At 33.4% G+C, this 23,903-nt stretch overlaps 1 protein-coding gene across 4 annotated transcripts in view; it reads right to left on the bottom strand.

Annotated features, from left to right (window-relative positions):
• The window catches only part of LOC105318289 (zinc finger CCCH domain-containing protein 13), a 29,783-nt gene that overhangs the window by 4,543 nt on the left and 1,337 nt on the right, over window positions 1-23,903 (bottom strand). The window contains exons 2-25 of one of the 4 annotated variants that reach the window (XM_066085440.1): window positions 17,090-17,165; window positions 14,524-14,718; window positions 13,601-13,684; window positions 12,100-12,217; window positions 11,857-11,971; window positions 11,693-11,722; window positions 10,855-10,914; window positions 10,118-10,192; window positions 8,630-8,674; window positions 7,734-7,803; window positions 7,492-7,586; window positions 7,047-7,245; window positions 6,243-6,316; window positions 5,752-5,809; window positions 5,414-5,488; window positions 5,173-5,195; window positions 4,878-4,976; window positions 4,429-4,474; window positions 3,176-3,363; window positions 2,878-2,898; window positions 1,847-1,907; window positions 1,691-1,752; window positions 1,025-1,138; window positions 57-185 (exon numbers count right to left, since the gene is read on the bottom strand). In XM_066085440.1, the coding sequence (XP_065941512.1) occupies window positions 57-185; window positions 1,025-1,138; window positions 1,691-1,752; window positions 1,847-1,907; window positions 2,878-2,898; window positions 3,176-3,363; window positions 4,429-4,474; window positions 4,878-4,976; window positions 5,173-5,195; window positions 5,414-5,488; window positions 5,752-5,809; window positions 6,243-6,316; window positions 7,047-7,245; window positions 7,492-7,586; window positions 7,734-7,803; window positions 8,630-8,674; window positions 10,118-10,192; window positions 10,855-10,914; window positions 11,693-11,722; window positions 11,857-11,971; window positions 12,100-12,217; window positions 13,601-13,684; window positions 14,524-14,718; window positions 17,090-17,165 (2,112 nt within the window). Of the gene's footprint in view, window positions 1-56; window positions 186-1,024; window positions 1,139-1,690; window positions 1,753-1,846; window positions 1,908-2,877; window positions 2,899-3,175; window positions 3,364-4,428; window positions 4,475-4,877; window positions 4,977-5,172; window positions 5,196-5,413; window positions 5,489-5,751; window positions 5,810-6,119; window positions 6,151-6,242; window positions 6,317-7,046; window positions 7,246-7,491; window positions 7,587-7,733; window positions 7,804-8,629; window positions 8,675-9,597; window positions 9,652-10,117; window positions 10,193-10,854; window positions 10,915-11,692; window positions 11,723-11,856; window positions 11,972-12,099; window positions 12,218-13,600; window positions 13,685-14,523; window positions 14,719-17,089; window positions 17,166-22,758; window positions 23,103-23,903 lie in introns of those variants that run through there. The other 3 variants (XM_066085441.1, XM_066085442.1, XM_066085443.1) reach the window with 3 other exon arrangements.

Here is a 23,903-nt window from a genome sequence, read left to right on the forward strand (position 1 = left end):
AAGGGCACACAAAGATATATTTTCTCTTTGTTATGATTTTATAGTAGTTTTCTTACTTTCTTTCCTTCTTGGAAGTCCTTCATTTTGCCCAGTGCGTTCTTGCGGGACCGTTCTTCGTTCATGTTGTCCAAGAAATCGTGATACTGTTTCTGTTCAGCGATGTTCCTCGGCTGGCTTCCCATTTTCTGTTGAATATCACATCATAGAGAACATTGAATAATGTGTTTCACCACTACCATGTCATGCCGGTATAATGACGTAGAATACCACAGTCGGTATAAGTAGGTTTTATAACTGCTGGTATAATTATGTGGAATAAATAAAGCAAAAATTTGTTTTTGGTTTCGTTTTGCGAAACAAAATTATAAATTGAACAACCATTGAGCAAGTTTTTGTTATAGTAAGGTTACAGTTAAATGAATTGTTAAAACCAACATATTACATTATAACAAAAATTATTTGTAACATCCACACAATTCAATACAATCATATAAGCTTTAGAAACTCCGACAACTGGGAGACGCACAGAGAAGGTGTGACAACACAAGAGAGGAAGCAGGTGTTATACTGTCTATCTAATTCAGAACGTTCCTCAAGAATAAATATACAAAGTTTAGAAACAAACTACGAAATCCATATCACATGTCTTAAAAGGTAAAACAATATAACTAGAAGGATTAAATCAATAAAATATATAGGCCTACATGTAAGTATGTTTACTGGGTCTATGTTAATTTGCTGCTAATTTCTACAGTCATAATTCACTGCTCAGAAGAAATTACCGGTTAAAAAGCATTAGAAATTACAGGAAAAAAAATAGATCTAATTCAAAACTAAGAACAAAAAACTATTCTTCTTTGATAGTCTACAAATATCTACAGTCCATTCGTCTAACATCAGTACTGTACACATATTAGTGATAAGTAAAGCCAGACGCTGTTTGAAGACAAAGGGTTTTTTTTCTGCATAGTAAGAGTGCCTATGTCAGTGTGCCAAAGGAAAAGATCACACCCTCATAGTATACCTGCAGTGACACATCAGAATTCCCCAGATGATGATTTCTAAGGGACCCAGTAATAGGGTCCCTTCTGGGTTTGCCAGTTAACTTATCATCAATGATAACGGCCAATTCACCATGCTGTAACAAATATAGCAAATGACTTAATATTTTAAGGAGGCTCATCAAATTACCTGTAGGGATACGTCAGAGTTACCAAGATGATGGTTCTCTAACAGTCCTGTGACGGGGTTACGCCGGGGTTTCCCTACAACTTTATCATTAATTAATACTGCGAGTTCTCCGATCTGTAAGATAAAGTAGGTCAAAACACATTAAAGGTTTTCTCGATAATTTTTGGTAAATGCCTCCCTGTTGTTGATGAATTTCATGTAAGTAACCTGCCCTAGATGAAGAAAATTGTTTTTCAAACATCAAAGAAAAATTTACAGTTAAAAAACACATAAGAATGCCAAAACATATCAAATTTTATAAAGAAACATAATTTTCTACAAGAAAATAAATTAAATCAATACTTAGCAATACTTTACAAGTTTTGCAACGTAACATCGTTCTTCATAATTATAATCTTACTACATGTTTGTTAAATTCAAGCTCATAAAAAGAAAAGAAATACACGTTTACACCATATTTGTTTCTTTCACATTTTTTTAAAAATCTAATTAGTCATACCGGTCTCCTCTTTTCTTCCTTTTCTTTCTGTCTCTTATAGTTCTGGACTTCCAATTGTTCACCTGATGGAAGAATAATAAATACAAAAGATCAAGTACAAAATATGACAGAATCACGAACAAATGTCAAGTTTCAGAGGGCGACAGAAGTTGTTACCTAATTCCGCATAGTAGATTTTTGCCTTGATCGCATTCTGCCTCTTTTCATAATCAGAAAGCTAAAAAAAAACAACCAAAAAAAAATGAGTTAGTCAAAATTGGTCCAAATAATAAACCAAATTAAAATAAATTATCTATCATAATCTACATATGTTTGTAAATAATTGTTCATAATAACTTTGATACAAATTCCTTCTTTTAATTTTTAAAAATTTAACTAGAGGTATCAATATTGGTAATTTATGCTTTATGTGAACAGACCTGCCATCTAGCACCAAAGATATATAGATAGATATGCCTATTACCCATGCAATAATATATGCATACATAATGCAACTGTGCATTTATTAAATAAAAGTTATCACTGTATTAAAAACTGTTTACAATACAAAATGAGTAATTTGTGTTGCATGCTTTTAAAACGATAACTATACTGAATTTTTAAACTTAGTTTCGCGCTAATGTAAATGCAGATAGGAGGAACGTTAATTTATTCTTCAAACAGAATGAATTTCACAACAACAAAGGAAGGGTAAACTGCAAAATTTGGAGACGTCTTAAATGAAATTAAAATGAAACTTAAATCAAACTGAAACATCACTCCTTGAAAATATCACAAACATTGGGGAATCAAACAATAGAGAAAAAAACAGCACAAAACAATCAGTGATTTGCGGAGGATTTTTTAAAAAGTTTATGTTCTGTTCAACAAAGAAAGCTAGATTTGATAAAAGTACTAAGAAAGAAAGAAATTTTTCTGCAATAAACAAATATTACGATTTTTTAAAAGATATTATATTCTTTAGAAATTTTAACGTTTAAACGTTACAGCAATACAGTGAGAAATGTTGCTTTTGTGTTATATCCATAAGACAGAAGAAGTGTTAAATTAGTAAATCCAAATAAACATTAAAATAGCAGGAAATGATCTCTTTGGCTGTCAATTAAGTAACATATACGAGAGGATGTCACTAACTGACGAAAACGCTGAAAGTGACGCCCATGTGAGATGTCTAGCAGTATACTTACGTTGTTACTTAAATAGTGCCGCTGCAAAAAGCATGTGATTTAAGATTGATGTGTATCCTTTCTTAAAACACAGGACTTTATACACGCAAGCAATTTAGTAAAAGCAAACAGACAATGAATATCTCCCTTAAACAATTAAACCCACATCTCAAATCAAAAAAAACATTCCCCACAAGTTTTAATGTTTCTAAAATAAATATTATTTAACTTTTGTAAATTTCCAATTCAATTCAAATATAGAGTCAGTAATATAAGATAGTTTTGCCAAAAGGTTATTAGTAGATACTTAAATGCTTACATCTGAATGGCCATGCAAGATTGTATTAACTTTGCCGGCATCGTCTTTAACTGGTGCCCCTCCCCCGGATCTTCCGAATGGGTGATAGATGGGATGCATTTCCATGTTTGGCTTTCTAGGCTTTCCAGTTCTGCCGAGATTATCATACTCCTCGAACGGGTTTGTTGCGCTCCTGTATGTGTCTGGAGCTATCAAAGTTAGATAAAGGTTGAATGAAATGAACATGATTTACAGGCATTGATTCTTCTTTGATAATCGAAATTGTCACTTGTTGTTCGAATAATTTTCTTTCTATTAGGTACAAGTAAATGGTAAGCATAATGTTATTTGTTTTACTTATTAAGCTTATTGTAAATTAGTGACTTATATTAAATACATGATTAAAAAAATTGTAGAAAAAAATTAATGAATAAGTTGTGTTAAAATAATGGTTATCGATTATCGTACATGTACCAGACATGAACTATTGAAAGCAGTATTACAACATTATGGACCATGCATTGAGGCCATGCCAATAATACTAGTATAGTATTATTATCTCTACCTCCTTAAATTTTATTATTAGGTTAGGATAAAATTAATATTAATGTTCGTTGTTGAAACAAAATTTATCAACACGACACAGCACTAACACGTTTTAGAATTATTAATTGTTGGGAATTTTAAAAGTATATATTTAACTGCTGTGATTATTTTGCGTTCTTATGTTGTCTTATAAATGTGTGCTTATTCAGAATATAATGCCAAAAGATAAAAGAAAAATTATTAATACAACAGTGATATACTACGGTACAATGTTTATTAAAAGCTATAAAATAAAATTGTAACGAAAAACAAAAAGATTATGATATTAAGCTTAATACGACAATCTGCTACCCCAAATCAATTACCTCTGTGCTCTAGAAGATCGTAAACTGATTAAATTAATCATATTTTATATACGCAAATATATATTGCCCTCATTTGTCCAAATTTAAAATAAAATCTTTGAAGAACTACGTGCCAAACACGACTTGCAAAAATATAATATTTTTGTAATGTGCAGCTAATTTTTCTTTAAAAGTTTACATTTTTTTGTCATGTAATGCAAGTATATGTACTTTTCTTTCATATTACGGTAAAATTGCATAGAATCTCCCCCTTACTTTCTTTCGCCTTTATTATTACATATCATGATACATTTTCTTCTTCTTTTTGTTTTATTTGTCAGAGAATGATTGTCGTATTAGTGTTAATTGCAAAACAATAATAACCTGTGCGTGGATTACCTCCTCTTTCATACGAATCGCCATAACCATTCTACAAAAATATAAAGAAAAGTTTCGGATTAAAAAAAATCACAAGAGCAGAACACTTCATTGCTAACAATCATTTTTTTTCACTTTTTTACCGAAATGAAACCCGGTTAACAATTAAAAAAATTGCATATACGAACACAGACAATGAAGTTGTTGAATATCTCAATACACAGGCATATATGATTTGAAATGAGCTCAAAAATGCAAATATCAGTCAGTTAAAATGTATAAAAAACAAAAATAAATCTCGAAAATATTTTTGGGCTGTTAGACTTACAAACAACTCGTTGATTACTTGCATGAAATACATATTTGTTTTGATTAAGCATAACCCCAAACTGTTTTGGAAACATACATGTACATCGATACAAATGTTAAAGGTTGAACGCCAATTCACACGCTACCTTCCTACTCCTGAAAGACCTTCTGATATTCTTAAGATAACCATCAGAATTCCGTAGAGGGTTTCCTATTCCTTTTCCCCAAGGATCATACTCATCAAGCTGTTAAATCAGAGAGTGTTAGGAAAGAAAGAGAGGAGAGACGAAAGTAAAGAAGATACATTTGGTAAGAAAGTTAGAATCTAGAAAGAAGGAAAGGTAAAGAGAAAGTAGAGATGTGTCCCCAAATGGTTAATTGCTAATATTAACCCCCAATACCAGTTTATGAATCTGTATAAGAAGGTATAAATGTATTTACCTGTCGTCTTTCTTGGAATGAATCTGTAAATATTATAAAAGAAAAAAATATTAAGCGGACAAGTTTTTAATAACATTCCATGTAAATATACTAAATTTTCAAATTGAGATATTTTATTCAATTCACATTCAATACATTTGTTATAAGTTTAAGACATTTGCTTAAGTGATATGGTTATTATAGATAATATCCAAGTTACACAAAAATCAGTTTTTAATTTGTTTAACCATTAAAGCCATACCTCTGGCTTGAACTTTCATAAGTTCGATTGCGTCCATACTATTGTAAAGTTTTCTTTTTAAACGCAAGTGATTTCCTTTAACATGTGAAAAAGGGGGAAATAAAAAAAAATATTAGAGCATGCATATAGAAGAGGGTGCAGATAAAATAATGCAGTGTATATTCAAAGAAACAACAGATATCTAAAAACTAAAGAAAATGCAAGAAATAAGTGTAGCATAAGCTTTTAGTAAAGAATGTAATAAGCAGAAAATACATAGGATGCTTCAAATCAATGGAGTAAGAAAAAGAATTTAAACGCGAAGATATAAACAGAGTGAAGTCGGACAAGATACTTGCCAGATTTTGACAGATTAGGGGCACCACCTCCAGGTTTACCATACGGAAAGGTGCCACACTAAAAGAGTAGAGAGAGAGAAAGAAAGACAGTGTAGAAAGTAGAAGACACGGGACAGCATGCAGTCTCCGTCAGATTGAAGAAACAAGCTGGTGACATGTTAGAAATAGTAAGTAAGTCGATATGAAAACGGTCAATAAGGCTGAAAGGAAACAGTGAGTTATACTGGATGAAGAACGTAAGGCTGTAATCAGTGCTAGTTAGCGGGTGAGGAGGACATAGTCAATTGGCTGCTACAACAAAAAGCATTACAGAAAGTGCAAGTGTAAAGCAAGAGTCAGGAGCGGTTACAGGATGTGTCTATGGTTACCTGGTCTTCTATCCGTTGCCGCTGCTTTTAACTGTAAAAATGAGCACATTCCATTAAAATTTTATGTCAACTTTATGAATAAAGGAAATGCTTTCTAGACTAACGCCGTAGTATAAGACTTACATGATCCAGTTCCTGTTTAAGAGTGTGTAATTTTTCCTCTTGGTTTCGGAGAGACTCTTGTTTTTGTTGCATTTCTGAAAAATAATGAACGTTTGTTAACATTTTTGTTTGTTGATTTGTTGTTATCGTCGGTTTAAAGGTTGCCGTTCGTGAAATTCATTGTTGTAGAAAAAAAATAAGTAACAATATTTTGTCACTATAGATCGTATTGTATATTCATTAAAAGTTGAATTTATGTGATAAAATAATGTTCCAATACTGTGGAATCATTATATATTAATATATTTAATGAAGGTGGGAATTCAAAGAGATTTTGTGGAACTCTTTTACATTTCACGGTAACAGAAGATTCTTTTTTAGTTTTGCTGTAGCTGCAAATCAGCATCTTTAATAAATTTAAATCGTTTTATTATTTGCTTTAGCTGTAGAAAATTCACGTCAGTCAGCATGCAAAAATAAAAAGCAAAGTGTTAAAAAAGTACATGAATATGACATTTTGAAAGAAGGAAAATATGCAGACATGCAGTTATCAACGATGAATCAAACCGCCATTCAAAAGATTTAAATTTCAAAAGCGTTGAGAGGATATTGTTTGCATTTTGTTGTTGTTGTTTAACATTAAAATCTTTTAGGTTTCATTTTTTTTCGGGAGGGGGATGTAGTGATTTTTTAAAAGCAGACGATATCAAAGCATTTAAATGTTATTGTTTGCATTTTGTTCTTTTTTTTGTGGCTCATGCAGTGAGTTTTTTTTTTCTTATAAGCGCACGAAGTCAAACAACAGAAAGGGGTGACAAGTATTACTCAGATCGTTGGCGTATTCTTGCTGATCGTGCGGACTTTTTTCGTATCGCATAACATTTTCTACTTCCGGTCTGCTCCGGTCCTGAAAATGGATAATTTTGGCAGTGTTCAAGTGAGTTTTCACGTGATTTCCGGAAACGGTTCTAAGGGGAGCACCGCCCCCTGGGGTGCCGAGACGGTCAACAATAGATCCGTTGGGCTGTGATAGAGAGAGAAAGAGAAAGAAAGATAGAATGAAGTAAAGAAAAGGAAAGAAAAGTTTGATAGAGAGAGAAGAAATGTTTTTGGAATGAAAATTCAAACTTAACAAATACTAGTAACAGATGAGTTAAGCATAAGGTTTATTTTTAATTTAGTATATAATTTTAACATTGTTCTGAGTTGCGGTGAATTTACGTCTTCATTTTAAACTAATGATAACGAGACTTTGTTTGGTGAAGCTTACGCCAATCGGAAGGTTAGGTACCATCCCATCTTGTTGGGTTTGACCGTTTCTCGATTCGAAGGGAGATTTATTCTTTGGAGAGTCGGCATTGGGTGCTAGATTTGAAACAAATTAACTTAAGCTACAACATGTATGGCTTAAATTTCATATCGATGGACAATTTGCACGTCCTTTAAACAGAAAAAATACATGTGACAGTCTTTATTGCATTGTCATAGAATTGTGAAGAAAATTGTACTCACCAGGATCACGCTTCATCTGTTCGAACCTGGTGCGATCTCTTGGACCTGACGGGTCATAGCCAACTCTATCCTGAAATTTATGGAGGAGTTCATGCATGACCGTGGCTCTGCCGGGATGAACCCGGAGATGGTTTGGATTGTCGTCATAAGCGAACAGTTTCCAGTTCTCTTTGAACTTATTGTGATTGTTATCATTATCACACTGGTCTCTCTGTGCAAGAAAGCAGGAAAGGAAGAAGACAGAAGAATGAGAACGACAGAAAGAAAGAGACAGTCAGAAATAGGACAGAGAAAGAGCAATAGTAACGAAGTCTGGTTTGCAAACTCAAGAAAAGAGCAAAGAACCTTAATGAAAATGATATACAGAACGGAAAGAAAGAAAACAAAAAGCAGACGACAACTAAAGAGGTCAAAGGTCACAACAAGAAGAGTGATAAGATCAAGTGGCCGAGCATTCGCTGATGACAACATACCATTTTACAAATATAAAACAAATACTTCGTGATTTTGAATTATGAATTATAATTATGAATTACATTTAAAAATATTTTATTAGTATTCCGATCTAGATAATTGCTACAAAGCCTATTGTAAGTCATTTTCTACATTGTATGTTAAGATGGTTATTTTGAAGGTTCTCTTTTTACCACACAGTATTAGAATAGAAATATCACTACAAATCAAAATACATAAGGTTATTAAACGTAACATTAGTAAAGACTGGTGACATAATAAAGTTAGTTCTCTATATAACTGAAGAAGTAAAACCAAACATACTAAACTGGAAACTTTCATCTTTCAAGTTGATTTAAAGATGTTACAAGTTATTTTCTTGAAAAGCTCGGTAAATCACAAACAAAAACCACAACTCTCGTGTTATAAATACTAAGCATTACTTTCATGAATGGACTCATGTCAATCATTTTGTCGTTTTCTGTTGGCTGCAAAACAACACATAAATAAACTTCATTGGTTAGTTACCATCCCCGACTTATACCATACAATCGCCTTACAATTCCTGTTACATTGCGCAACTATAAACCATGAATGTTAAAGAAAGCTAAGCCCATTACACAGCTTTAGTATAAGTCATCTAATATTCAATGGAGAACTATAAGACAGCGGTTAAGACTTTTTTTGTTTTTGTAAGTTTTTTTATTCTTTTGTATATATATATATATATATATATATATATATATATATATATATATATATATATATATATATATATATATATATATATCTTCGTTTTTGTTTTTGATTTGTTTCTTCCAAACATTTTGAACTATGCAATATACATGTGTCAATCAATTTGACATGCCCTTGCTAAAGGTTGGTTTTTTCTTTTTTTTTCTTTTTCTTTTTCTTTTTGGCTTTTAATAAACGGAATTGATAATGGTACCCATCAAGTTGATAGTTCTATTCAGACTCGGGCTCTAGCATTTTGATTTCTATGTTAAATATCTATATCAAGGTAAAAGACCCCACGCTCCATGCAAAGAATGAGCAGACGATTGTTAAAATGATCTGAATGAAAAAAAAAATAACAAAAGACAGAGCACCGTCTCCCATAAAAAATATTAAAATGACTACAGCTTTAATGAACTCCAATGCAGTCCTGTACAATTAACTTTTGTAATTATCTTTTTTATCTCCCCGAGCTTTGACAAAATGAATCAGTTTAGGATGATTGACAGGTCTCTAAAAGCAACCACTGCAGGGTCGGATTCCTGCTAGCTTTAGGTTTCTTTTGTATAGGACTGCATGAATTCTACTATTAGACTGTCTAGAATGAGCATGCTGTTAGTGATTTCGTTATAAATATGCTGTCACCGAATGTTTGAATACATCTATAGAGTGATACCTGGGCTATTTCTTTCCTAAAATCAATCTTTTCTAACTCGGGGTATGCTGGTTCCTGTATTCAGTATATAGTAGAATACGCGTAAGACAAACTTTTTATTACATTGGATATGGGAATACCCAAGATACACAACATTATCATATACCCACAACACGCAATACTATTGGTGGAGAACACATACATGATAATATCATATTAACAGGCTAAGTTAATTTCTACTCTTGCAGAAAAATCAAAATATACATCATAATTGCAGACTACGTTTATATTCAGTATTGTAATTTCTAATTGTGTTCAGGCACTAAGCAAATCAAATAATATTAATACAAATCTAAGCGTATATCGAACAGTAGCATTGCAATATTACTCTTTATGTGCAAAGTTATTATAATTTTTTCCTGACCCCCTCCCTCTTTTCAAACTGTGGGCCATGACCCTCCCCCTTTTCCTACTTCTGTGACTCCTCACCTTGCCATGTACTTAAGAAATGGACGTAATAGCTGAGGCTACAGTTGCTTACCCATTTATCTTTGTACTCAGTATTCTCCGAGGGGTCAAGTTGGTATTCGGTAAATTTCTGCTTTCTGGTATCGGCCTGCAAAGTGTTGTCATAGAGAATGTACACGCAACAATCATTCTGTTGAATTTATATATTTGGGACTTAGGTTGGACGGGACTTACTAATATAGGATATAGGGAGAAGATATTAATAGTGCGTGATGGTTAATATAAAATGTGATCAAGGCTTGAAGCTTGCCAGCACGTGTGTTTTTCAACTATTTATAGAAATATGAATTCACTACTTAAATATTTAAAAATATTTTGAAGATTACGTTTCATACTAGAAAAGATAGACTTAACAGGCTCTGGTTTGACCTATACAGCGAAAGTAATCTCTCTCTCTCTCTCTCTCTCTCTCTCTCTCTCTCTCTCTCTCTCTCTCTCTCTCTCTCTCTCTCTCTCTCTCTCTCTGAGAATCGGTCTATATCAAATTCATCATCTATTCGCACCAAAATAGTGATTTAAGTGCTATTATGTAAGATATACATGTAGTCACTCTTTGATACATAATTTTTTTTTTTATCAAGGACGATAGTATGAATAGCGCTTTACGTAGAAATTGAAATTTAGGTAATTTTTTCAGACGAAATCTATATTTTCCAGAGCCTGTTAGGATAACCGTATAATCAACACACGAGAAGCTACGCTACACCTCTATGTACAAATATGGACGTATAAGAGTTCCGCTTGACTTACCATCGGCGCTCCACCCCCGGGACGACCCCATGGATTGTAATTTTTTAACATTTCCATGTCCTAAAATTCATAATGATGAAGAGCATGTTAAGACTAACAAAAGCATGCGATAAGTGAAATATAAATGGTAAAACTTTATGATAGCATGAGCAGATTAACACAGCACTGCGTGCATGATGTAATTTTTTACAGGAAACCTAAAGAGATATGTTCTATTGGTTATGCCGGTTATACACAGCAGTCTCCTCTCTATCAAAGCGTTGCCATTCGTTACGTATACCTGTGAGATTTGTTAGAATGTTCATGCAGCTTTTGTCATGACAGAACCTTTCCGAGTTGTGTAATCATATATTAAATTAATTGTCAATTAGAACTTCAAACCCCATGCAATAAGTGACAATTTATTGGTTGCTCGGTTTCCTACAAGACCACTTCTAGAAGACATGATCCGAAATAAATACTCCCGATGACATCCGGAAACTCGAGAGTTTGTTTTTCCTTATACATTTGTTCTGTGACATTGCCTATTTGATTAACAGAAATCTAAGAGATCTACCAAGAAAACGGTGCAGTTGTGGACCTGTGATAAAATGCGGTCTTAAAAATCAAAATTCTTCAACATCCATTAAATTCACACGTACCTTGAAACAACAGATTTTTTTTTTTTACAAAGACTTGAAAGATAACAAATGGCAAAGTTCAGACACAATCACTCAACACCTATGAGAAACTACTCAATACAAGAGAAGAAATAGAGATAAAAAGATATTGGCGATATATATACCAAAAACAGCAGATTTCAAAGAAAGAAGATGAGTTTACATATATTTATAACAACCTGTCTTCTTTGCTCCAACATATCCTCGTGCTGTTAAAACCAGTAAACAAGTGTTTTATAACACATTAAATTTCGCATATCAAGGCATATCATTTTTGACTGACAACTACGGTAACACTATTAAGTTCCCTGTATAAATTAAGCGGCGACGTAATATTACTTACCCTCTTCCTCTCCTCATCCCTATCCCTCATTCTCAGTTGTTCTTGATATCTGATCCTCTGTCTATCCTGTTCAGTTTCAACCATTTCTTTGCGCAATCTATCACGATCGTTTTCGCTAACAACAGAAAAGCGAATGAAGATATGATGACGTCACAATGAGTTTTTAACTTCATTACAGAATCATGACGTCACAATGCAAATAGAACCTTCCGCGTAAAATAGAAAAACTGTGTATTGATTTACCCTCTATCAAAATCCATTCCCCTCATTGGTCCGGGTCGGACTTGTTGAGATTCGGCAATTCGCGGATCGTTAGATCCGTATTGTAGACTTTTGTGTCCCTCGTCTATTTTTGGCCGTGCTATCAAAATATGAATAAAAATCTGTAAGGTTATTCCGAACAAATCCATAAAAAAACATGCACTTTTGAAAAAAAAGAAGATATAAATCTTTGTCCAGAAAAATAAATTTTTACTTTGAATTTTAAATTGAACGCATTTACGAAATATTGGCATTCTCTTAATGATACAATTGTTGCTGTTTTTTATACATAAAATGCATCATTTATTTGATCATCCTTTCAATTTTGCAGAGAGGAGATATTAATTCAAGTGTAATTTTAATAAGGTTCAATCAACAAAACTTAATGTTAGAACACTACTTTGCCGAGTGCGCATTCCTGCAAGATTAATATTTTTAACGTTTATTTATTCATAAATAACAAATTATAAATACAGTGCATTTAGTACTGAAAATAAGGAAACTCAAAGAAGCTCACACAGTCGCTTAAAAAATTGGAGAGGTGCTTGTTTAAAAGGGGATAGTTGTTTTGGATATTAAAAAGGCAAAACGTTTGCCACTTTTCAAATCAAATTTTGAATAAATTATACATTTCTTTGAAAATCAACAGAAACTTTTTCAACCAAACATTTTAAATCATAGGCATTAAATTAACAGATGACAATCACGAAGAATTAAACGCAAATGCAAAATAGCTGCCAAAAAAGTAACTAAATAAGAAATAGCCAATCATAACTCATGTAACAAAACGTTTTGTGCTATGGAGACTCGTAACAGGTCTATAAGAAGCTAGCTTCTATTACCATCACCGGGGTGGTATGTTACAATTTCCGGCGCCTGCGGCTTCGGTGCGACCGGCTCAACCTTTCTTGCTGAAAAAGGAAGTGTGTGATCACTTGAATTTTCCCTAGTTTCACTCCAACATAAGTAAGATGAGGTATAAACACAATCCAAAAAATGCTAGAAATCAAGTATCAAGTTAGCGCATTCTTCAACTCTGTTAACACTTCTTCAACATCAAAACTGCCGTCAAGTAGAGAGGGTTAATGTGGCTTTCCATTCAATCGTGGGTAACTAGGCAGGTTAGATACAGCTCCCGCTTTAGGTAAGAACGTGAAAGTAGTTGATTCTTCTCTTTATAATCAATTTATAATGCATATACAAAGACCTTATGAAGAAGCCACTCGTGTAAATCTGTTTTACAATCCCGAGTGCCCTCTTTGAATGCCGGGTTTTGAATTATTGATTCTACAGTTTTCAAAGGAGCAGAGTTTTTGAACATTTACAACCAAATATGTATGCATGGTTTCTTGTTCCGTCCAATTCATCAATCGTTTTGATCAGAAGTACGGTATGTGACCGTTGGGTTATAAAAAAAAAGAGAAGAATCGTGACACGAAATTATGACGCAGTAGGTTAAGTGACCATGGTAACAATGCACTACCATTGTCCATTCCGGAACTGGACCTCATAGGTGGCGTTGCACGCGGTCTGGCAGAAGGCCGGTCAGTTTTGGCGCGCTCAAAACCTGGTTATGTGAAACGTTATGAAATATACAAACAGCTTTGTTCGTGAACCCTACTCAAAAGCTTAATAATAAAAATAATTAATTTAATTGTTTGGGTCTACTCAATAAACTCATGTCAAAAATTAAATCGAATCAGAAATATTTTTTAACTACATTGCAACACCATCGAAAGGGAATGTGGAACAAAACAGTACTAGTTGCTAAATTGGGAATGAAATCGTTTTTCCCGCCCAAAATTTTCATTAGACCATACAGTATTCTAGTACTATTTTTTCTTCAAAGGTAAATTCGTCCAACTTATAGTACCCTAGCAGTTCTTTTGCAAATATAGATCGTAAACAAGGATCTGGCTGTCTTAGTTTTTCTAAGTTTTCCGCAGGTCTCGTTATGTTTGGATTATAAAGGTTAGTTTTGGGAAAAACAAGCAAGATATTCACTTCCATCATAGCTCCTACTGTGTTGCATGCGGTAAACGGTGTACAAATGGAGACCTATTGTATTTTTGTATTTTGGTTATTGCTAGTATCTCATTGTTTCTTTACTTTCTTGCACCTTACATGTACATATAGGCTGTAGTATGGAAGCATAAGCTTGTTATACATACGTTACATTGCTAATTTGGGTTAATATTTTTAACTATTCTAATTCAACGACATGCTGGGTTTTTTTTCTTTCTATTGGTCAATTACTCACCATAATTATCTAAAAGGAATCAAAACTATCAGCAACCGTTCAAAAGCACGATTCAAAATCAACAAAACAATTGATCGAACAAAACCCTTAGTCCCATCTATAACATTTTGCTTGTGACCATAATTAAAAAGTATAAGAGGCATTACCTGTATCAAAGTGTTGTGTTTTGCCGAAATATCTGCTCGTATCCGTTCCATTCATTTCAGCGGCTGAATTTCTCTTGTACTGTGGGTTGTGGGGGTTGAAAAATCCCTCAGATGGATAACCTTTGAACCGGAAGTCCTGGTACAAGGGGTTATCGGTCGAGGTGTTGTTGGAGGTTTTCAAGTCACGTGGTCTTGCTGAGAAAAAAAAATGACAAATGGTGAACGCTACAAATTATTCATTTCTACTATTTTTTCCTTTTATTCAATATCTTTACATTTTCGTCTGGAATTTTTCTTTTTTTTTCTTTCTGTTCCAAATATCAGTTCTTTTTAAAGCCCCTGGCACAATCATATTAAATGAAATATTAATATTGTAGGCGAAAGCTCTGTAAAACAAAACTTGCTTTAATTTCTCTCCATATGAAGCAAAAGCATTGCCTCAAACATCTATAACGTTATGTTGCCCAGTATGGCGCTTATCTTTATAAACAATCAGTTTTAAAACCTTTAGCTTCAATAAATAATTCAAAAGCTCGACACTGTCTAAGACCCTTGGCCATTTTATTGAAAGCAATTAAGTTTTATTGGTTTCAGAAGCAAAATGAAATGGTTTTAAAAGATAAGAAAATGGGATTTCCTCGTAAATAATTTATTCTGATTGATGTTCCTTCAATCTTAACTTTCTTTAGTTTTTGCATTACTTGTCAGATATGGATTATAGTCAAACAGCCAGCATGGAATTGATGTCAGAACATTTAAGAATAAGTAAACATATACGCTTATGCCAAGTTATGGTATTGAAATGTTTGAGGGAAATCATTTATTCATTAATAATAGATGCAAATTCAATATATGCATTCATTTGGATTCTGCGAATTTTTAATCATGCATTTGATTTTGCATACGTGTGTACTCAGGTATGGTTATTGAAAAAGTGTTTGAATATTTTGAATGTCCTAGTAACATTGGATCTGCCTCAATTAAAAAAAAAACATACATGCAGTAAATAGATTGAATATGGCTGCTTGTACCTTAATGTACCCTCTCCGTCTATTTTTGGGGTGGGGGGGTGGGGATGGGAGACGGAGACACCAAATCCCCCCCCCCCCCCCCCAATTTAAACACGTAAACTTTTTTTGACCATGATATAAAAGACTCACAGCCTTTTTAAAGCACGATTTTACGACCTGCATGGGTTCTTGTACACTTAGGCACTGGTTAGCTGAAACACCATGTGTATGCATTGTAGATTTTTGACGATAAGATACAGACAAGTTTTTAAACAAGATACGTGTTCATAATATGAATATTAACTCAATTCTGATATTGATCAGTCCCGTTAAAGTCCTGACTGGTTATAAGTTCTCTAACGTCTACTACTTGTCTGCAATTTAGGGTTACTGTCGGATTACAAGAAGACCACTGAGGTACACGTTCCGCACACAGTTTCCCCAATATTTCTGAAAATTGTAATTTCTAATAAGGACACTGACCGAATTCGGGGAAAAAAAGCTTCCGAAAAAGTATGGAGGCTAATGACAGTGTCTTTCAAATTTGACACTTAACGAAAATATTATTAGCAAAACGATCGGAATTTTCTCAAACAATTTACACAGTTTGAATAGGCTTGGCTGATGTGTTTGTACAAACAGTATCATTAAACTACACAAATGCCCCTTTCCCACTCTGCTCCGTAGATCCTGAGGTTGTTGTGCATTGTCAAGGGTCCTTGTTCAGCCATAAATGTGTTTAAAACACAGCAAAATGTTGCACTTCAGTGTGCAGATACCAGGAGTAACAATCTTATCAAAGGTGTCAATTGTTTAATCTAGAATCGATTTACAGATCAATCTTAAATCCAAGGGGTGATTTTTTTTCGCTCTTAAACTCGCATGGACAACGCATGTGGGTCTCTTATAACTATTTATTTCTCCCCCCACGTGGATCTAGAATAGAAAAAGAACAATATTCCAGATATTGGTAGATACTGATTGGATTTGAATGGACGGTCAGCTACCGATGTATCCTGGCTATCTAGGGTTTGTGTAAATAAACAGACGGGTTAAGTATACGTGAGAGCATCAAGCCGTCATATTACCCCAAAAGAAGTTAAGGTTTTAAACCTGTTGTCATGTGGCTGGGACAGTTAAATTAAATATTTATCGAATTTGATTCTAGAACAGAATCAATGGTTAAACATTGGATAGACGTATAGACAAGTTGACGTTGTTTTGTTTTAATTGAGGAAAATTTTAAACTAAAGATTTTTTAAACTGAAGGAACCAGCCAGTGTTGACTCAGAGATTGCCTCAGCATGAAAATTTTAAAAAGTCTACGTGCTTCTATGAACAAAATTTCAAAGGTTAATACTACATAAGATTGAACAAGTAGACTAGTATTTTGACGTGCAATTGCCCATTAATTACAACATGCAGCCATTCTGAACCTTTCATAACATGCCAACCAAAAGAGAGAAAGTATCACAAATGCACTATAAAAAACTATCAGACTCTTGCTACTGTGCCAAAATAAAAGTCAAAGTACACTGCGGTTACGACCATATTACCCAGGATTCCATCCATGTGGTGGCGCTCGAGCCGCCGCAGCTCCACCAAGCGGTGCACTAGTGAGTCTTCACGCACCTGTGACGTCAGAGCGTGTAGTGGTGCAAACAACAAACATCACACACGTAAACAATTGAATCTATTAGTAGGTGACCACGTTACATTAATCGTTCACTTTATCGGTTTATTGATCCCAATTTGCCGAAAATAAAAGTTGTTATTTTACATCAAACTTCAAAGACAGACGTATTTACCTTTTACCTTATGAATTGGTTGCATGAATTTCAGTATTTAATAATATGACCATGTACAGTTTTCAAAATAAAATGAATTCTTCATTTTTTAACAAAATCTTGTAAAATAAATCTAAATGAATGATGTAAAGACTGTTCACTAAACAGATGTATGAAAACCCGGCCCGGTTTCATGGTATCTATGTATTTTTTAAAGACGTTAAGTTAACACATGTGTACCACGATGTATCACTTACCCTATGACAGAAAATTCATCAATCTTTATTCCTTAAATTGATTTAGATCAACTATGATTATAATAAGTAAAAAATGAGAAAAAAATACAAGAGAACATCGCACTACATACCAGTTTTGTAGGTTATCTAAATCCACCCGTTTGATATGAAACCAACAACACACATCTATGAATCTCCAACCCAAAAAAGTGCACAGCAGGAAAATAATCAATCCAACTAGAAAAAGTGTGGCCTCGTTCAACAGAGTACCACGGAAGTTGGTACTGTTCTCAGGGTGTAGTAACGAGGGTCAGGCATCTATCAGTATCACTGTAGTTACCTACTTATTTACACTCCGGGGGTGACGAGGTGTTGTATACAACTATTTACCTGTAGAGGTCTGGGGCAAGTTTACACCTGTCCAACAAAAACCCTATACACTTTAAATATCATCACCTCCACTACAGTGACGACCCTATCAATGCCTGTTAATTGATTACTTATATCGTAATTAAGTCATGGAAAATAACAATTAAATACCTGGGATTATTTGTATGTTTTTTTAAAAACTGTATCAAGGTGAATTAATAAGGGAAAAGAGTATCGGTTGTTCTTGACATGGGGGCTGAAAATACCTGGATACCAATATTGATTTTTAAAGTTCCACACTTCTATTGATGATACAATCACTGCTTGGGGCGGACAAAACTCAATCCAAGAACCTATCATTTTTAACTTATTTTTAAATTGCCTCGTTTATGAAGCTAAATATACATTAAGAAACCTGAATTTAAAGTCATCTTGCCGTTGCTTATTGCTTATTAAATTTTCCTTATGATTTGTGTGCAGACGTAACGAGTTTCATCAATGATTTATTAATGTGTTTGAATTGTAAAAAATTTTTGGGGTGGGGGGGTGGGGGATGGGTTATAAGTGTTATTTCTATACAGGGGCGAGTCACACGCCTACAAATTTGGGGGAGGGGGGTGTCGTAAGTTTCAAGTTTCAAACAAGACATTGGTTGTTGGGAGGGTTTTTTTTTTTTGGGGGGGGGGGGGTTATAAGGCAGCGTAGCAGAGAATTAAAATCTACAAGAGAAAAATAAAGGAATAATCAATAGTAAAAATTGGAAAGTGGCAATAAAAAAACCCAACAACCTTGAACCCCCCCCCCCCCCCTTCCTATTAACGAAAATGAAGAGAGCTTATCCTGTTACTACGGATACCCCTATACTATAACTTAACTATGCATGTCAAACTTGTAATAAAGCATGAATGAGGTATAAAACTCCGACAATGTTAATTCTAGGTGATCCAGGTAAACATCTAATGACGTGTCAATGGTCCAGATTATGTAATCAATATCCTGAAAATCCCTTAATCCCACGTAAAGTACTGGAAAGCTGTGTCATAAAGGGGGACAACTCTTAACTACAACTAACGAAAAATAACATGCATGTTGAAATATTTCGGCTGATGAGAGTTTCAGGGAAAACGCTCTTTAATATCAAATTTCAAATAGCATTTTGGATATTTTTTATGGTTGATTTTTTAATGATATTTTAAAAACTTACCCCCTTTAAACATTTACTCTGTCATAAATTGATAATGGCAATGCAGGGGTTCCGTCTGAATACATTAGAGGGTAATTGAGATTTTTTTAAAGCTTTCAATTTCACTTGTCATTTTACCAGTTAAATCTTTCTATTGTTGAAATTATCTACACATAAACACTTCCAAAAATGTGGACCAGAGAGTCCAATATCAATAAATATGACTTTAATGTTATTTAGTACAACACTCTTTTGACGAAGGGGTGGGGGGGGGGGGGGGGGACTAGTTTCATATGAAATCTGAAATGGTTCAACATTCTAATTGTTCCCCTCTAATTTGACTCATGCTAAGTTTGCTGATCAATATTATAGGAACAGATTATTTCTGAAGAGTCTTAATTGTACAGTTTAGCGGCAGGAAATGAAAATGTCACCCATTGACTGCATAGCTACCATGTTAAAGAGTCGCACAAATCTAGAAGTAGTCATAATAAAGTCAAAGTGAATTGGTCAGACGAAGCAATGTAATTAGTGTAACATTAGGCATGATCAATTAAGATGTCAGAAATTACTGCAACACATAATTAACTGTTTTGAAAAACAAATGAGATTTTTTTTTCTAAGAGAGGAAAATTTAGTACAAGTCACTTGTTAATAACAGAACTAATATCGAACAACTTCAAAACCCTTTAAACAACAACCATCCGGTTAACTCGATTTGTAGTTCAGTTAGCTAAAAGTTTCTGCAAAATGTTTGTCGACTTCAAATATCTCAATATAAAAGCAGATCGAGCCATTGTTCAAACTACTCTGTCTCGCATTAAATATCAATGCATCGTACAAATCAATTTTTCATGAGGATCAAAATGCAAGGCCTATTAAAGATTTTGACAGCATAACACGTGCAGGATGAGTAAAAATCAATTCTTCTACCCTACAGTTCTAATTGGTTGTAAAGTGCTTGTTATGTGTGAAGTTTGCAGTTAAGGTAACGAGGTACCTGTTTAAAATTCTTTGTTGAAGAGAATTTTTCCTTTTCATTTTCCATATACCGAGCATTTGATGTCACTGAGAGCTTTAAGTATAATGTGCTCTCTCTCTCTCTGTCTGTTTGTCTGTCTCTCTGTCCATCTCTCTCTCTCTGTCCATCTCTCTCTCTCTCTTTCTCTCTCTTTCCTTATGCAAAATTCTTTTCATAAACAACCCCCTCCCTTCCGTATTGCAATTAGCTTCTGTTGCAGAAAAACAAAATCTGAACTGAACTTTTTCTATTTTACAACAATTGATAAACAAGTTCCATTTTGGTGGAAGATATGGATGTAATAAATAATAACAGGCACTCTAACATTTTTTTTCTCTGACTGTCTATTAAATCAGGGTGATTTTATGAAATAACTAACTGCTCTAGAGTTGTATTTTGGAAGTAGTTCAGAAAATGTAGGATTTAAAATGTCTGAGTCCAATGATAATAGAGTCTGCTTCAAAATGGGATTGGTAAATAATGCTGAAATCGATGGACCCCATATTGTCTTTTTGATGTCACTTAGGCAGACCAGAGAACTGAAACAGACATATTCAGCGCTGGTGACAATTTAACGCCATGGGTTCTATAGAGGGTGGAAGGTGATTTGTTTAGAGTTGTGGTGCAATAATTCAGAATCTTCCATTAGGCCCTCTGGCCCATTCAGAGAGCTTCAATAGAGGAGGTTTACGGGATTTAGTAGGAGAATAAGTCTTGAAATATATTAAAATCCACCAATATCTTACATTGAGTATTTCACTGCATTTAGTTATGCATTTAGTTATAAATGAGAACTCTTTTTTATTTGAAAATTGAATTCAGTTCATGCACAGCTGTTAGCTTATCAATGCGCATTTGAAAAAATCCTACAGAATTTTTATCTACGAAAAAACCTGAATATTGATTTGATTGTTGAGCACTTGCTGCTATGGTGCCTTAAATTATACTGGATTTTCCCCAGTGTTTAAATCGAGGGATAACATCCAAGTTATATGGCCTCAGACCTCACTGTCGATTGAATAAAAATATTGATTTAAACATTTAATATCAAAAAATTTAAATTATTTAATAAGTCCTCTGACTCTAATAGCTTCAACAACCAGTAGTTTATGAACATTCAAGTATGTAAATCAAAGAAAAATACCCATATTAAAATTTTTAACAGGAATCATTAGATTCAAGTTTACCAATGAAAAATTTGCTGGGAGGCATTTGGAATTATTCAGATTTTTTTGATGTTAGACATTTAAATATTATATTTGTATATCTGAAACACTGAGAAGATAAAGCATGAGTAGGGATCAAGGAGGAAATATTTCGGGGTGCAGGGGATTATGTAATAAACATGTTTGTGGAGTACTTGTTTACCTTTATGTCGAACTTAAACTAAGTGTTCAAAAACATCTTTTACATCAAAGAGACTCTTAAAATATACAGTTCAAATAAAGTTTCATTAATTTGCACCTTGATTTAGATACCCTATATCAATATAGAGTCTGAAAATACATGCATAGATTTCTGGAAAGTTTCGGTAAAATTTCATTGTTTACATGTATTTTACATCTTTAGTTTTTTTGTTATGTTTTTTGAAAAGTTATAGGCAAATCTATATATGCATTTATTATTCCTAATTTACTGGTACTGGGACATTCTAGAAAATCTTAATAGATAAACATGGTCTACTTGCCAAATTCGACAAACATAAGAAAGATTAAGTTTCAAACTGTAGTAAAGGGAGAAAAAATTGAGTCAACCTAAATACTCAAACTTGGCACATCTGATTAAGGTCTGTGATATTTCACAATGGCTCTGGGTTTTAAACAGGAGGTTATTTTTTATTTCAATGTTGGAGCCTTTACTAAGGAAAATTGCACCCACTCGGAACTTAAAACAATTTCATATTTCATACATCATTAAAACAAATTACTGCATACAAGAAATATGTTTTCTCTTATCGTGTTACAGAAACTGTTCTTCAATGCTCAATTAGCTATTTGGAATTCATAAACCCTTTTTTAAACTGTTAAAAATCAATTGATACAATGTATATTTAAACACTGTATTGCTGGCTTTTAGGAGGAAATGGTTATTTCATTGCTGTGCTAAAGGGGCATAACTCTGTATAACTGAATATGGCATGTTTTCCAGTCCTCATTGAATTTATTTTAAAAAATGTTTAAATTCTTATTATTTACATAATTCAGCTTTGTTATATATGTTCAATGATTCTTAATTAGACAATAAAAAATCACAAAAACATTCTTGAATACAGAATACAAACTTTTCCTCTGCATATTGAACCCCCTTTCAAAACATAGAGAGTGAAAGGTCTGTACAACACCCATTGAGGTTATCTTTTTGAGACTTATTATATAAACAACATGATGTAAAAAATATCATTTTGTTTCTTTACTCAATTACATATAGTCCTTGAACTAAAGAAACATGCTTAAGTCTTTATTCATGAATATCTCTGCATCATATTTACTATAGTCCCTCGGGATAACAGAGCCAATTAAAGGTTGTTCTTTTCAACCTTAGCAACCACTTTAACTATCATTTAAATGTTGAAAAAACATTTAAACAATTTCTTATCAATTTTCTTAAATTATCTTTTTTTTTTACTTACAGTCAGAGGGAGCTAAAACAAATGCCATTTTTATTTCCAAGCTGTGTGTATTCCTTCACTTTAGTTTGGTGATTAACCCAGCTATGAATAAATAAGCACCTAGAAAATTAAATCCAAATATATTCCGATTGAACGCACTAAAGTAGAAAGAAAGTTAATTCCACGTTTAAAAAGTATCGAATCTCCTTCGCTGCACACAAGCTAGCGTTGCTTCAAAACAGTTCGCTTGCCAACAAGAAAATAGAATACATTGTTTGATTAAATGCCAGGTAAATGAAGGGAATTGGTCAATGTTATTTAAACGAGGAAAGTCTGTAAATTGTTTGTACTAGCTCGCCCTCTGTCTTTCATTCCGAAGAGAAAAATGACTTTATTCCTTTCTCAAATATTGACTTCTGAATAAATGCTGCTAACTAGCCTTTTAAATAATGGAGCCCATCTACACACATCATTGGACAGTCAAATTTAATGTTTTAAAAATAATCTGTTTAAACAAAAAAGGGGAGTTTCTTTTTTATTATCCCAACATCAATTTTACACCTGGATTGTATATTGCAAGTGAACAGAAGATAAAGGTTTTGAAATTCATTAAACTGCTTAGTAACAACAGAATTCTTTTTGCAAAATCAAAGACAAAAAAGTAGATTTTTCTCCGACCAAAAGAGACTATGGTTTGATAAAGTTTAAACAGATTTTAAAATGTGAAATCAGTCAGACAAAAGGATTGCTTTAACTTATTGTTTAATGAAATTCCAAAGAAATCGTAAATGTCTTTCTGGTAGGATATTGGCATTGAAAGTTTAAAGATAAGACTGCCAGTGTGTTGCTTAAGGTCTTTTAAATACCACTGAAACAATAATGTGGATATCTGATTTTGTTTAAGCATCTACAGACAAAGCCCCGATCATTGCTGGGTATTGATTTGATTGGCCTTTTGGAATGGTGTATTTATTAACACACATTTTGACATGAGCCCCTGAATCTGATATGGGGTATCAATTAATTTTACATAAAATATTGATTGAAGGAAAAAAAATAGGTCATTCCAATCAATATTTTTTTCATGATCAATGTGTAATAAAGGAAAATAATGATGTTGCTGAATGTCTGCACAGAAAGAAAATATGTTAAATGGTTTTCATTAA

The sequence above is a fragment of the Magallana gigas genome, chromosome 5 (assembly GCF_963853765.1).
Source record: "Magallana gigas chromosome 5, xbMagGiga1.1, whole genome shotgun sequence".
In the NCBI taxonomy this organism is placed as follows: domain Eukaryota; kingdom Metazoa; phylum Mollusca; class Bivalvia; order Ostreida; family Ostreidae; genus Magallana; species Magallana gigas.